This window comes from Arvicola amphibius, chromosome 10 (genome assembly GCF_903992535.2).
Source record: "Arvicola amphibius chromosome 10, mArvAmp1.2, whole genome shotgun sequence".
Classification (NCBI taxonomy): Eukaryota; Metazoa; Chordata; class Mammalia; order Rodentia; family Cricetidae; genus Arvicola; species Arvicola amphibius.
Window position 1 is genome coordinate 64,618,804 of NC_052056.1, and position 16,749 is coordinate 64,635,552.

Genomic DNA, 16,749 nt, shown 5'->3' on the forward strand with positions numbered 1-16,749 from the left:
TGAGCAGAGAAATCTCTGAATAAGGAGAGACAACACAAGATGCTTAGCCGAGCTCTAGACTCGGGGCAGGAGGATATTAGCAGCATCAGCAGCTGCAAGAAGAGCTAGAGCTAGGTCAGGTAGCCTTGATTGGCAGGTGGCTTGGAATGTGTCCAAATACGATCCCTTTCATCCAAGACATCTGTATGTAGCCCTGGGTATATAGGTACCAAAATGAATATACAAACCAAACACTTACTGACAATAAATCATAAATTTATTTTAAAACTATGTTTTATATACATACAATTTTACCATTTATTAAAGACAAAAGCAAATTTGCATAGTAAGAATGTGAATGTTCTTGTTTTTAGATAAAGAATTAAATCTTGGTTGAATATTTGGTACAGTAGGCACATACTCAGTATTGATGGGCATTTTGTTTATTTTGTGTGTCTGTGTGGGTGCCTCAGCATAGGCATATCCATCATGTGTGAACCTGGTTCCCACGGAGGTCCAAAGAGGGCATTAGATAATCTTAGACTGTTGTCACTGAGGGCTGTGAGCTGCTGTGTGCATCCTGGGACCCGATCCCGGGTCCTCTCCTGCGTTGATCAGTGTTTTGCTCTTATAATCGACAATCATGAGATTGCTGCTTTAGATAAACTCATACTATAAAATGATGGAATTTCAGTCCTGACTCCAAACCAAAGTTCTCTAAATGCTTTTTATAATGAAACACAAGTTCCTAGCAACTCACTTAGCAAACTTTAAAACAAATGTTCTAATTGAATATCACCAAAAGTATGCTACTTTTATGCATGCTCAGAAATGGCAGCAGGAAAATATTACAAGGTCTTCGCTTTCCATAAAGAACCCATCATGTACTGTAGCCAAAAGCTGTGTGTGGAGAGGGCAAGCCCTGCAATTTATAACGTTAACAGTAGTCTATATTCCGAGCCAAGGTGTTCGTTCTGGGCATTGGTCCTTGATTCCACCTCATGTGCTGGCAGCCACCTGGGCATGTTATATGTTCAGAACCACGGCTGCAGTGAAGTCACTGGAGGCAACATGGCTAAACCCTGCACAAAACATCTCCGATTCATTACAAATTTGATTTTATATTAACTTATGGTTGTTGGCATTCAGAAACATTTAACTGTCACCGTATTTTTCATAGCTCAAGTTTAAGAAGCAGTGGTAGAGAATATGGGAAGGTCACTGGAGGGGTCTAGGGTAAAGGTCAGATAGAGGAGCATACAAATCCTTTATTGAAAATTTAACATTATCTTCCAGTTTCCAGGCAGTCCACAGCTTCGCCTCAGGCCAGGCTGTGCCCTGGGGCCCGCTGTGTGCAGCCATGACCAGCTGCCACTCCCTGATCCTTCTCGATGGCACCATCCAAGGAGACCCTTTGGACCTCAAAATGTTTGAAGGCACTGGCTGGGTAAGGTGATGATGTTGTATCAATCAAACAAATGAGAACTTGAAGAAAACTTTATTAGTAAAACCAGATCCTTTTTAATTCAGTTACAAATTGAGATGGCCATACTTTATCATTAGTCATTGTTATAGATGAATAATATTGCAAATAAATATATTTCCCAAATTTTATCAGTATAAGTTCATCATACAAAGTGGTTGGATCTATGGCATCTTTATCAATATCATGTACTTTAATGAGCTTCACATTCATTTCTCTCTCCTGACCTTTCTTGGGTTGTCTTCTCTTTGTAAATCGTTTCCTTCGTGTGTACACATCATAATTATGATGTGTGAGTGCATGCATGCGTGTGTGTGTGTGTGTGTGTGTGTGTGTGTGTATGTGTGTGCTATCTAAGTCCCACATAGGAAAGAAAACATTCAATCCTTGGCTTTTTGAGTTTGGTTTATTTCATTTAATGTGATCTCCTGTTTCATCAATTTTTATTCAAAATGACACAATTTCATTTCTATGAACTAATAAAATTGTGTAAGCGTGCCAGTTTCCTTATCCACTTATTTGCTGGTGTACACTTAGTTTGATTCTTGGCTGCTGTAGACTGTGCCGTCATAAACATTAGTGTGTAGATGTCTCTGTGTTGTGCTGAATTAGATTCCTTCAAGGGTGATCTTAGGAGTGATGTAACAGGATCATATATTAATTGTATTTTTAGCTTTTTCCATGAACTTTGATAATGATTTTCAATACTGCCAACGGTATATGGAGGTTCCTTTTTCTTTAAATCCCTATCAGTGCTGGTTTGGGCTTGTTCTCCCAATTTAAGGGCTTTCTTCACTCTTAGTTTTCTTTGCTGCACAGAGGCTTGTTAATTTCATGTATTCCCATTTGTCAATTTTTGCTACTATTTTCTGAGCTGCTGGAACTCTTTTCTGAAAAATCTGTGTTTTTGTGGAGGTTGTGAAGTTTTGTTCCCCCCATCCCCAAACAGTTCTAAAATTTCAGGTCTTAAAGTCTTTGATGCATTTTGAATCATATTTTCACCAGGTAGGTGATGGGAATCTAGTTTTATTTTACATGTGCAGATCCTGATTTCCAAGCACCATTTGTCAAAATGATTTTTTTTCTATTGTGTATTTTTTTTTTCAAAAACCAGATGGTTGTAACTGGTCCACCTCTAGGTCTTCTCTATCTCTTCGGTCTGCATTCTGTGTAGTAGACCGTTAATAGACATGTGAGGACCACATTGATTCTGTGTAGTAGACAGTTAGTAGACAGGTGAGGACCACATTGATTCTGTGTAGTAGACCGTTAGTAGACATGTGAGGACCACATTGATTCTGTGTAGTAGACCGTTAGTAGACATGTGAGGACCACATTGATTCTGTGTAGTAGACAGTTAGTAGACATGTGAGGACCACATTGATTCTGTGTAGTAGACAGTTAGTAGACATGTGAGGACCACATTGATTATGTGTAGTAGACAGTTAGTAGCCATGTGAGGACCACATTGATTCTGTGTAGTAGACAGTTAGTAGCCATGTGAGGACCACATTGATTCTGTGTAGTAGACAGTTAGTAGCCATGTGAGGACCACATTGATTCTGTGTAGTAGACAGTTAGTAGACAGGTGAGGACCACATTGATTCTGTGTAGTAGACAGTTAGTAGCCATGTGAGGACCACATTGATTCTGTGTAGTAGACAGTTAGTAGACATGTGAGGACCACCTTGGTTTTGTCATCGTGAGTCTGCGTATAATTTGATGTCAGCTTTTGTGACACCCCTAGCTTTGTTCTTTTTCCCTTTTGCTTTGACTCTCTGGCCCCCTTTGTGCTATTTTTTTCTGGCTCTGTGAAGAGTGTCTTCGAAATTTTTGTGGAGATCACATTAAATTTGCAGGCTGCCTTTGGTAATGTGGCACTGTATATAACGTTGATTCTGTGTATCAGTGAACATAGGAGAGCTATCTATCTGGGTTGGATGAATCAGGAAAAGCTTTGCTGTGTTATAAAACTCATTTGTTAAAATTTCAATACTGTTCCAGTAAAGTTTAATTTTTTCTTATTATTATGTTTTTATGTATATTTCTATTAGTTCTTGAGAATTTCATTCATATCCAAGGTATCTTTTGCAGCTGTTATGGATGAGGTTACCATCTGATTTCCTTCTTTCTGTTGACATGCAGGAAAGCTACTGCAACTTCTTTGTTGATTTTGCATCCTGCTGCTTTGCTGAAATCGCTCATCACATTGAAGAATTTTATGGTAGAGGTATTCAGGCACTTCAATAGAGGATCATGCCATTGGGAAGCAGGGATAATTTGGCTTCTTCCTGTTTGAATGCCTTTCTTTTTCTTTTCTTTTTTTGTGATTACTCTGGCTATGACTTCAAGCACTGGATTGAGGGAGAGTTGAGAAAGCACACATTTTCTAGGAGATTCAGTTTTCCCCTCTTGCTCACATGCTGGCTGTATGTTTGCCATATGTGGGGGTCTCTGCAAACACCAGCGCCAGCAGAGTGTTGAAGCAGGAGAGGCAAGAAGGCAATTTGGTTCGGCATGACTCGGTAGCTGGTGTTGCTATAAACTTCAAGAGCCTGACATTGGGTCGTTTGTTTTAGGTGTACCTAAGCACAGCACAATTTAGAAAAATTCTTCCTGCTGATAATTAACCCTATTATGAGTGCACAACAAAGCTTAAGACATGATCACATCAAAAGTCTTATAAAGTACTTATAAAGTAAACTCTTGCACAAAAATGGGTTCTATAGATCAACTAAGAAAGCAGGCCCCAGGTAAAAAAGACCGTGATAAGGGTCCGGGGAAGGCTAGTGATATATAGATTGATGGAGTTAAATAAATTCAAGATATGGGTCTAGGGGAGCCAGGGGGAATGTGCAGAGGTCACCAGGCTATTAGCCCCATCTGTTTCCAGAAGGTTTCCTTGTGGTTATCTGTGAGCACAAAACCCTATGCCGCTCCCACAGTCATACAGCCACAATTTTGCTCAAGTATGTTTTTTTTGTTCCTGATTTCTTCAGAGCTGTTATCATGAAAGCCTGCTGAACTTTGTCAAAGGTCTTTTCTACATCTGTTGGAATGATAAGTGGCTTCGGTCCCTAGTCCATCTGTGCTTTTTACATTTACTGATCTGTCTGACTAACCGTCCACATCTCTAGAATGAAACAACTCCATTACGATGTACAATCTTTCCAGTGTCTTTTTTGATTGGGTTTACAAGTATTTTATTGATGATCTTTGGAATTAAATCAGGGAAATGGATCTGTAGCTGAATAAACTTTTTATTGGTTCTTTATACTGTGATGCTAACAAGGGCTTCACAGAGTTAATTCACTTGACTTTCTTTTCTTTCTGTGGTATGGAGTAGTTTGAGATGCATTTGAGTCAGTTCTTCAAAGGCCTAACAAAATTTGGTAGTGAACTGGTCTGCTCCGGACTTCCCTTAGTTGGGAGACTTTTTTGTTGCTGTTCAATTTATTGATTGTCATGGATTGGTATAAGTTGCTTACATGTTTATATTCTCTTGATTTAACATTGGTAGGTCATATATGTCTAGGAATTGACCTATTTATTCTAGATTTTCCATACTATTGATATTAATATATGTTTTCAAAGCATTTCTTATTGATCAGATTTCATTAGAATCTGTTGTGACCACTCCCCTTTCATCCCCACTCTGATTAATTTGGATCTTCTATTTCTGTCAGTAGATTTGACTAAGGCTTTATTGAACTTGTTTATCTTTTCAAAGAACCAATCCTCTGATTTTTTTAAACTCTCCTTTAATCTTCATTTTATTTACTTCAGCTCTACCCTTATAATTTACTACCTGGCTTATTTTTTTTAATAGAGGCAAACCATTAAGTTATGTACTTGAGGTTTCCCTGTTTTTTAAGTGTAGAAATCATACTAATTCATGTCCATTAGAACTAACTTTTTTATGTCCTAAAAGTTACAATAAATCGTGTTTTTATTTTTATTGACTCTGGGAATTTTTTTAATTTCCTCCCTGACTTTTTCAGTGACATATTGATCATTCAAGAGAGTATTATTTATTACCCACACATACATGTAGCTTTATTTCCTATTGATTTTCAGTTTTATTCTACTGTGAGCTTATAAAACTTAAGAAATGTAGTTTATTTATCAAGACTTGCTTTGTGGCACAAAATAAGATCTGTTTTTGAGAACGTTCCATGGGCTTTGACAACGGCACATATTCACAGCTGGTAGAGTGTTGTGCAGATGTCTGTCCCATCAGTCCATTTCATCTGTCTGGTTTATGGTATAGTTGAACAATGAACTGTAGATTTAACTATTGATGAGAGCAGTGAATGAATCAATGCAGTCTTATTGCATATGGCCCTATGTGTCTTTTTAAGCGTGATTTATGAAATTAGGCGCCTCAACACTGGACCTATCTTCAAATTTTTCATCTTCTTAGCTGATGTTTGTTTTCTTTTAGTAGCATGTAGTAACATCCTTTATCTCTTCTTACTAATTTTGGTTTGACATCTACGTTGTCAGATGTAAGACTGGCTAATTCTGCCCGTTTTCTGCATCTACTTGACGCAGGGTTTAAAGTCTTCCAATCTTTGATTTTCAACTTTTCTGTGTGTTTGCCAGTGAAAGGTATTTCTCGCAACTAGCGAATGGTTGAATCTTGTGTTCTGATTCCATCATCTAGTCTGTGTCTTTTAATTAGATAGTTAAGGCCATTAATATTTGGAATTCTTATTGAGATATACTTACTATTTCCTGTAGGTTTGTTTATTTTTTTTCTATTTATTGTTTTCACGGGGCAATGGAGCTTGCTGGTTTGTTGAACTGGGTGTGCTTGACTCCTAGTTTTTATTTATTTGTTTGTTCTCCCATGAAATTTTTTCTTCCTTGTGCCATCATGTTGTAACTATGTTCCTCCTCTGTATGTAGAATTATTATAAATATCTTCTGTAATTCTGACAAAGTGGCTATGGAATGCTTTAGTTTGTACGTATCTTGGGATGTCTTGATTTCTCCTTTAAGTTGAAAAGTAATTCTACTGTATGTAATAATTTTGGTTGGATGTTTTATACTTCAGGGCTTGAAATACTTCCTTCCCTGCTTTCCTGGCTTTGGGAATTCTACTGAAAAGTTTGATCTATTCTGCTAGTTCTGCTCTTGCTAGTAAGTTGGGATTTCCCCCTTGCAACTTTTAATATTGCTTCTTTCTTCTGTCTTTTTGACATTTTCATAACAATCTATTTGAGATGTTCTTTTCCAACCATTCTCCTTTAGAGTTCTAAATGCCATACATGAAGGGGAATACATCAGATGGGGGGATGATGCAAATAAAGGAATCTCATGATAACTCCTAATACGGTATAATAAGAAGTTCTTTATTAAAAGAGAACTCACAGATCACAACGAGGAACAGGAACAAAATCCAACATCCAGGTGTGGCGGGCAAAAAGTGAGAGAGCAAGCGGGTAATCCTGTGGGCTTTTAGGTACCCAAGGTTATGCCCAACCTGGCCCAGCCTCTGAAAGGCCATTGGCTGAAGGAGGTTCCCCACCTCATACATATACCTATACACATATGCATACAGACATATATACATATCCCTAAATTTGGGGAAATGAATTATATAATTCATTCAATAGTTCTTCTGTACTTTTAAATTTTATTTCAAGCCCCTCCTACCCCATGAATTTTTTGTTTTGTCTGTTAATCGTGTCCCAGATTTTCTGCAAATTGTGATCATGTTTGTCTTTAAATTATTATCTGAATTTAACACTTTCTTGACCTTATCTTCTATCCTTAATATTCTTTGGCCTACTCTATTTATTGGTAGTGGTTTCCATTGTTGGGTTTTCTTTCCCCCACCTCTTCTTGACTGATTGAAGTCTTTCATTTCCAACATTTTTAATTTTTACTTTCTTCAAAATCTCCATTTCCATGCAGAACTCCCCCTCCCTCCCACTCTCTGTGTGTGAGGTATGCATGGAGGGCAGAGAACAACCTTAGGTATCAGTCCCCATCTTCCATGTAATCTTCCCATGTGCTACTGTGTAATCCGGACTATCTTGCCCACCAGCTCAATTGGATGTTTCTGTCTCTGCCTCCCATCTCACTGTAGCAACATTGGGTTGGGTTGGCATGCAGGTGGTCCTGTGCCTGGCTTTAAGTGGATTCTGAACTCGTCTTTATTCTTGACAATGCACACTTTACTTACCCAGTCTCTGAATTAATTTTCTTGCTTCATTCATCTGCTCATTTAATCCTCTATGAAGTCACTGAACATTTTTAAAAGTGGGATTCTAAATTATTTGTCTGGAATTTTAGTAATTTGTTTCCGGCGTTTAGTAACTTCGGAGTTTGTTTTGTTTCACGTGTGATTTGCACGTCTGTCTGGGTAGATGCATCTTTTATGGTTTTCCCCCATCTTTTGTTCGTTTTGTTTCATGTGGTTCTTCTTACTGAGTAGTTTTCTCTTGAGAGTCTGATCTCTGCCATCTAGAGGGAAGACACAAAGAACAGAAACAAAAGCAATGCTTTGTCAGTAATCGGGTAGTAGGGTGAAAAGCAGTTAGGTGCATCATTTACATTCCCAATGAGGAAAGAAAATAAAAGAGCTATTGATGGATAAAGTAGGTGTTCAAAGCTTACTAAGACTCGAAATATTAATAATTAATAAGTGAAACTAGGAGGACGTGAAGTAGGAATAAGAGGTAAAGCAACAGGCTTAAGCTTTGAGAAGTAATTGAGAACAGGAGAGAATAGGTGCAGATAAAGCATAGTTGTAAATCCTAATCAAGTGACTTCAAAACCGAAACAAAAATAGCAAAGCAAAAAATTAAAACAGAATACTAGTAGTCAATATTTTTCCTGTCTAGGATGATTCCCCTACCCCTAGGTCATCTCTGAAGTTTGCTCTGCTGGTGGGAAAGCAGCTGTTATCTGTCTGGAGCTCAACCAGGTCGAAGCAGAATGACTGTATACAGTTTGCTTCCTGTATTTTCTCTGCTCCATTGAAGTCCTGTGTGGACATGACTTGAAAGTTGTTCCCTGCTACTCAGAATGAGTATCTCCGGCACTCAGCATGAAGTGTCCTCTTGACTGCTGTCCTTCTGCTTTGCTCTGCTGGTGGCCACACTTTCCGCTGTATCTCTTTCAGGGTCTGAGATGGAGGCAGACACATGCTTGTATTTTTCCCTCGCAGCTAGATAGTCTTCTGTTCCCAGAGCTCAGGATGCTTTTCCGCCAGGGCCCACAGTCTGCGCAAGTTTGTGCTCATGTCAGCTGTTTCCTTGTTCACAGAATTTGAGGGCAGTCGGACACTTAGTGGAGGGAGTGGCCTTTCGGATTAGAAGATGTGACAGTGCTTGGTTGTAGTGTTCTAGTGTCGTTTCTGTTGCTGTAATAAAAACATCTGAGACAGCCCAGAGACCCAAAATAGGACCAAGCACAACTGGCAAAAATAAAAATCGATGAAATGATTCTTAAGGATATTCGTCTGTCCTCATAGATTGGTGCCTAGCCCCATTGTCATTAGAGAGGCATTGTCATCCAGCAACTGCTGAGAGCAGAGGCAGAAAACCACAGTCAAACACTAGGTGGAGCCAGGGGAATCCCAGAGAAGATGGGAGGAAGGATTGTAGGTGCCCCAGAGGTCAAGGATACCAAGAGAACACTGCCCACAGAATCAACAGGACTCATAGGGGTTCGTAGAGACTGATGTGATAAACATGCACCCTGTAAGGTCAGAGCAAGGCCCTTTGCATATATAGTATGGTTTTGTGGCTTGGTGATCTTGTGAGACTCCCAAGTGTGGGAGTGGAGGGTGTTTCTGACTCTTTGGTGTGCCCTTGGGATCCTTTCCTTCGTATGGGGTTGCCTAGACCTGTCTTGATAGTAGGGTTTGCGCCTCGTCTTATTGTAACTTGTTATGCCCTCCCTGTTCAATGGCTACTCCTGGGAAGCCCCCCTTTCAGGAAATGAAAGAAGAGTGGATTTGGGGGAGAGGGGAGGTGGGGTAGGAACTGGAAGGAGTGGAGGGAGGGGAAACTGTGGTCAGGATGTAACACATGACAGAAGAGTAAAAAGAATATCTTAACACAAAACAACCTAGGCAGTTGATTTCAGCTTAAATTTCTAGGTTTTCAGTGAAGTGTTGTGGGGAAGTCAAGACAGGAGCTTCAAATAACTAGTCACATCACATCCACAATCAAGAGCAGAGAGAAACGAATGCACACATGCTCACTTGCTCACCTGTTTGTGTTCTCCTTGATTTCTACCCTATTGTATATAGTTCAGGTTCTCCTGCTTAGGGAATGGTGTCACCCACAGCGTTCTGAGGTTTCTCATATCACTTAATTAAAAGATGGCTACAGTCCATTCTATATTTGTCCATAATTGTGATTGTCTTCTCAGATGATTCTAGGTTGTGTCAAATTAACAATTAAAGTTAACTATCATAGAAAGTTTCTCTCAGAATCAGATTCTCCTCAGCCCCAGCATATGAGGTAGAGAGGCACAGTGGCACCTTTCCAGCATCTGCTCCTGCAGTACCTATGTTATTATTATTATTAATAATAATAATAATAATAATAATAAGAAGAAGAAGAAGAAGAAGAAGAAGAAGAAGAAATCTTCTTTGGATGAATTCTAGTATTATCCTGACAGGATCTGTTAACCTCTCTTTCAAAGAATTATGCTACAGAGTATAACATGGTATAGGAGTCCCTAAATTCATAATTTGGGGAACTGCTCTTTAAACAAAATTAAATATAGTTTTTGATTAGGGATATTCTTTAATATACTATGGTGTGTTTTGAATATTCCAGGGAGAACATGACATGTAGCTTTCACGAAACCTATTTGACCCTAAATCCTTCTAGAAAGGCCATAAGCTGATACTGATGCTCTCCAACAACCTGGAAGAAAGAGAATTCTAAAGCAGACTCCCAAATGTGGCTAACACACATTTGCAATATGAAAATGCAAGTGAGGAACTGAGTTGTTGATTGCAGTTGTTGTTAGTAAATTTAATTTAGGTAGCCACAGTGGCTGGTAGCGTATTGTGCAGTAGAGGTTTATACACGAACAAAGAGGAACCTTGCTCAAAATAATCCTACTGTCTGAGCCTGGTGTGAGTGACAGTTGAAGGGCACAAACCATAAAGCTGTCCTGGGTGCTGCTGTGACAGTGAATATTGCTTTCCACCTGTCCCTGGCCTGTGGATCTATATCTAAGACTATAAGTCTCCTATCTCTGCATTTGCAGTAAGAACACCTCCTTCACAGACTTGGGTGAGTACTGAGATTTGGAATGACTTTGGGCATTATAAAGTGCCAAGCAAATAGTGAGTGTTCCTTAATAAGTCCCTTGATTAGGGACATTATGCTGACCTCCAAAGAAAGGGAGGGGGCATCAAAAACACTTAAAATAATATTTAAAAGGCATGGAAAAACTGGGGAGAGACCTCAGGTAGAAAAGTGCCTGTCTTGCAAACACAAGGATTCGAGTTTGATCTCTAGAACCCAGGTAAAAGATAGGCATGGTGTCATGCACTTGTAATCCTAGAGCTGGGAAGGCAGAGACAAATGGATCTCTGGGGCTTTTGGTCACATAGCTTAGCTGAATCAGAGTTCTGGGTGCCAGTTGGAGACTCTATCTAAAACCCATCACAGATACTACATGCATCTTCTTGCACACCTGGATTCACATACATACACACACGTGCACGCACGTGCACACACACAAACATATTTCACAGGAAAACATTTAATGTTAGGATCAACATAATGGGATTAAATGACTGCCAGAGTGTGAAGCACTCCTCCCAAGAAGCTAATGCAGAGATGAACAGTGGGAAGTCTTGGCTCTCTAGAAGGCCAATGCCTAAAAAGGAAAACCTGGTATAAGGGAAATTCCTAAAATCAGTATGTTGAGATGCGATTGGAGGCTCTGAGGAAGGCTTTGATGCAAAGCAAGAATCATACCCAGTTTCCTGGGTATTAGTGAAGGAAAAGCAGTGAATGACTAAAGAGCAGAGCCTTCCCAGCGCCAGCAGAACTGATGTAGTGATGACCTGCAGACATTGTTACTACGTGTCCCATGGATCCTGATCCTAGTAAGCTCCCTTCTACCTGCTCTAATGATGTACACTTTGAGAACTTGTTTGTGAACATGAATCTTTAATCTGTAAAAACTGTCAAGATGGTCATATTCACCTCTAAACAAAACACTTTTCACTGAGATGTAGTCTGGATCTGATGGAGCCTTGAGTTAATCCTTTGTTAGCTGGGAATATTCTAGACATAAAGGGGGAGGGACAATATCCTTACAGAATATTAAGAAAAAAATACAGTAAATTCTTTTCTAATATTTTGATATTGGTTAATGTTGATTTCTCAATAATACTAATGCCTATATTTGGATGTTTTAGCCAAGAAATAAAATCCATTTTCAACTGTGCTTTTTACTTTGGTAGTGGACAACTTGCTAGCGTTCTAGCTAACTAAATTAGACCAGTAACACAGGGGTAACATAAAATTGTGTTGTTGTGTTTATCTTGGGGGCACAGCTGTTAACACAGCTGAGAGCTATTGTGCTGAACAAGATTAAAGACCTGACCTCCTCCTCCAGCCACTAGACACAGCCACTGGGAAGAGCAGTGACCCCATACCCCACACCTCCCCATCCCTTTCTACCCTACTGTATTCACAGTACTTTGGGATTTTTGACATTTTTTTACAATGAAGTCCTTATTGTTAATGAAAATGGCAGAAACTTGACACTGGTGGTATTTAAGGAAACATCTGGGAAGAGAAGCTACCTGAAAAGGGTTTTTGAAAATATTAGCACATTGCACATGGAAAACTGTTTCTTCCTATTTGTCTCCAAGGAATCTTATGAATGTTTCATTTTGTAACAGAATATGGAAGATTGCCAAGTGCCTTCCTGCAAATTGGGCCTGTCAGATTCAAACACCGTAATAAAACCAGGACCAAAAGCCAGTCAGGTACGATTTTCTTCCTTCGATCACGTATTTCCTTCCCCCAGACACCGGAGAGATAGTTCTGGTCTTGCACATATTTTACATTTCTCCTGTTAGGCTTTATCCTAATATATTATTCCATCGTTGTTATGACCATGCCTACAGTCCCAATTTCCCTCATTAGTGTTCCAGCAAACACTCAGTGAGTGTCCAGGCGCACTGGAGCACCGAGCTAGACTTCACTGCTGGGTTCTGCATGGGCAGAGCACGCAGTGGTCGGAAATCAATACGAGTGCAAGTCAGCGCAGTACACCCTGCCAAGCGCTGTAATAAAGGCTGACAAACGAGCCGTGGGAGAGCCAAGCTGGGAATGAATAGTGTTTCTGGGAAAAAGAAGCATCCCATCACAGAGGATGACCTGGAAGGAGATTAGGATTTCTCCAGACAGCCACCAGTAAGCGGTTTTGAGACCAGATAATATATTGAGTGAGTCACCCTCGAATAGGCTAGAAAAAAATATAAGCATTATAACAGATATAATATGCCATGATGTGGCTGGGCACATTGGACTAGAAACCCTGTTGGTTGGCCGAGTAACGCTTGAAGGCTTTTTGGTCTCCTCTTTGATGTCCCTGCAGAGTCCTGTGGACGCCATTACTGTCCTGCGCCAGTTTCCCTTCTCCTCTGGCTTGCAGAGAATGTCTGTGATCGCTCAGCTGGCTGGTGACCTTCACCTCCAGGTCTACATGAAGGGTGCTCCGGAAATGGTGGCCAGGTTCTGCCGATCCGAAACAGGTACTGACTTTATCTTTCAGAAGAAAAACCATTTTAAAGGCCAAATCCAGAAAGCAAACTTCTGCACCACTGCAATAAAAGTGCATGAAGATATCAACCACCAAAGCCAGTAAAAGGAGCCGGTTGGTTTGTAGGCAGGTGAGAGCAGCCCGGGAGCTCCTGTGGCACAGAGGGGCCGATTGGAAGGTGCAGAGGTAGAGAGTAAACATCTGGCTGTTACACAGGCAGCAGAGTACAGCCACAGTGGGATGTCGTGGCAGAAGATGTAAGGCTAAGCTGCAGGAGGTACTTGGGCTGGATGACTAGTGGGGAACCTAGGGTGGGATCCGAACACTTGGCCAGATCTGAACAACAGGGTACTGTGCATTCCAGCAAAGGGGACAGGGCTGGCTCTGCTATTAGGAGCTGAGACAGAGCAATAGAAAGGAAATTCTCTCTCTCTCTCTCTCTCTCTCTCTCTCTCTCTCTCTCTCTCTCTCTCTCTCTCTCTGTGTGTGTGTGTGTGTGTGTGTCTGTGTGTGTGTCTGTGTCTCTCTGTGTACATGTGTGTATGTATGTCTCTCTGTGTGTGTATATATGTCTGTGAAATATGTGTCTGTCTGTGTGTGCCTATGCATATGTGCATGTTTGTATGTGTGTGTGTGTGTGTGTGTGTGTGTGTGTGTGTGTGTGTGTGAGAGAGAGAGAGAGAGAGAGAGAGAGAGAGAGAGAGAGATGAAAATTGTGGGAGTCATTTCTCTTCTTCCACCATGTACCATGTAGGTCCAGAACTTGTACTCAGATCAAGTTTGGAATCTTGTATCTGTTGAGCCATCTCCCCACCCTGGGAATTTTTTTAAATTACTTTGTTCTGTTATTGAAAATAGATTTTTTTCTTACAATATATTCTGATTATGGTTCCCCCTCCCCCAAGTACTCAGTTCCTCCCTGCCTCCCCTTCCATCCAGATCCACATCCTTTCTGTCTTTTGCTAGAAATGAACAGACATCTAAGGAATAAAATAAAACAAGATAAAACAAAATCTAACAAATCAGAAAAGGGTAAAAAACAAACAGAAAAAAACATGAGGCACACATAAATGTAAAGACACATATGTTCACATACACAGGAATCCCATAGAAACACAGAACTGGAAGCCTATATATATATATATATATATATATATATATATATATATATATATATATATGCACAAAGGACCTATAAGCTATTAAAGACAAAAAGAAAAAGGCCCTGACACAACATTTTGAGACAAGGAACCTCCAAAGATGCCGTTGAGTTCATTCTGTGTTGGCATCTCCTGCTGAGCATGGGGCCCACCCTTAAGGGTTTCCCTAGTGAAACTCCTTTGGGGAAACACTAGTTTCTCATGTGCAAGTGGTTACCAACTGAACCTAGCTTCTGTAGGGATGGGGGCATGTGCCCATTGCTTCTCACAGCTCTAGGGCCCCATCTGGTTCACATCTGTGCAAGCCCTGTGTCTGCTGCCTCGGTCTTGTGAGTTCCTATGTCCATTAGTGCTTCTGTGTTTAGAAGACTCTGTGCCCTTCGTGTCCTCCATCCCGTCTGACTCTTATACTCTTTACTCCCCCTTTTCTGCGGAGCTTTCTGAACTCTAGGGGCGGGATTTAGTGGAGACGTCCCATTTAGGCCTGAGCGTTCCAAGGTCTCTCACTCTGCAGTGTCTGGCTATGAGTCTCTGTCTTTGTTCCCAGCTGCTGCTGGAGGAAACTCCTCTGATGATGGCTGAGCAAGGCACTGTTGTGTGAGTATAACCAAATGCCGGTGGAATCATTTCTTCGCTGTCTTCCTACAGCAGAACAACAGTATTTGGTTTCCGCCAGGCCCACGCCTATCTAGTCCTAGGTTCTTGGCCACCCAAGCAGTGTTGATAATGGAGTCTAGCTCATGAAATGAGCTTTAAATCAAATCAGATCTTAGTTGGAAATATTTTTTAAAAGAGAAATATTTCAGGGGGGAGTGATTAGACTAAATTAGATGGTTTTCCCCAGCAATGTTGTGTCTTTCTCGTCCCGACTCTGAGATGAGCTGTGTTATTTAATATTCTCCTAAGCATATGCATATCCTAAGTGGTGGACAAATTTATAGAAAATTTGTGCATTCAAATAAATTCACTTGGATGGAACTGGCATTTTTTTTTCTTCTGGCTTTCATCTACTTGTTATGATTAGCCTCCAGCTGTGCCCAGAATTCTAAATTTCATGAATGTTTAGTAAGTCTCCCTTTATTTCTTTTGTTTTGTTGGGTTTTTTTTTTTTGGTTTTCTTTTGAAACAGGGTTTCTCTGACAACAGTGACCGTCCTGGAACTCACTCTGTAGATCAGGCTGGTCTCCAACTCATAGAAATCGGCCTGCCTCTCCCTCTGCCTCCCAAGTGATGTAATTAAAGGCTTGTGCCACCACAGTTGGGCACATGTCTCCCTTCTTAGGTCAAGGATGAAGGACTTGCCTAGCATGCACAAGATATGTATCTGATTTCCAGAATGAGAAAGAAAGGACCTCTCGTCCAGATGTTGACTTTCCTCCCAAATCCCATTAACTATGTCTCAGACAGGGTATAGACTATATTTGATTTTATTCTCTTTTGTGTTTAGCTATGTAGACTTTAGTGAGAATCTCCCTGTTGCCCCTTCTATGTCAGGAAGAGTTCAGCCTCCAATCTGCCATTCTTATCTTCACAACAGCCTGTACAATTCTACCTTTCGCCTTGACCTTTGATCTTTCACCCCACCTCTACTATAAAGAGATGAGGGCTAGAAGATTCCTTGAAATTAGATCCATGCCTCTGGGAATATTTTAGAAATACACAGAGTCTAAGATAAACGGGAAAGTAAGATCTACTCACCACTCACGTTGTAGATGTAAGCCAAGGTGCAGAAGAGGTTTAATAGGTTGAAGTCAGAAAGTAAATTGGGAGTAGAATGGAGAATAAAACGTAATTGCTTCACCGCCTGAGCCACCATAGCCACGGTTGTGTCACTTTCTATACCCCCACAGCCACGGTTGTGCCACTGTCTAGACCACCACAGGCACGGTTGTGCCACTGTCTAGGCCACCACAGCCACGGTTGTGCTTCAGATCTCATCTGACTCCCTCATATAGGCACATTAGAAGCCACAAAGAATTGTGTCAGCATCCATGTAAAGCAGGATTGTGGGCTGGGGACGTGGCTCAGTGGGTAAAGCGCTAGGAGTCTGACAGACTGATTTGGATCCCTAGAACTGACTCTTAAAAGCCAGATGTGTAACGAATGCATCTGTAACCTCAGTGAGCCCCTACCAGGAGCCAGGAGCCAGAGACAAGTGAATGCCAGCAGCTTTCAGGATGGCTAACATGGTCTATGAAGCAATAAGCAAAAGAAGAGATGCTGTCTCAGAACAATGAGGAAAGTGAAGATTCAAAATTGCCCTCTGACATCCACATAGACACGCGCGCGCGTGCGCGCGCGCGCGCACACACACACACACACACACACACACTAAAGTATGGATGGTCAGCTATTCCTGTAAAG

At 40.8% G+C, this 16,749-nt stretch overlaps 1 protein-coding gene across 1 annotated transcript in view; it reads left to right on the top strand.

The window, feature by feature from the left end:
- The window catches only part of Atp13a5 (ATPase 13A5), a 98,588-nt gene that overhangs the window by 38,535 nt on the left and 43,304 nt on the right, over window positions 1–16,749 (top strand). Inside the window, exons 14-16 of the mRNA XM_042055824.1 lie at window positions 1,276–1,426; window positions 12,360–12,446; window positions 13,061–13,217. Of these exons, the coding sequence (XP_041911758.1) occupies window positions 1,276–1,426; window positions 12,360–12,446; window positions 13,061–13,217 (395 nt within the window). The remainder of the gene's footprint in view (window positions 1–1,275; window positions 1,427–12,359; window positions 12,447–13,060; window positions 13,218–16,749) is intronic.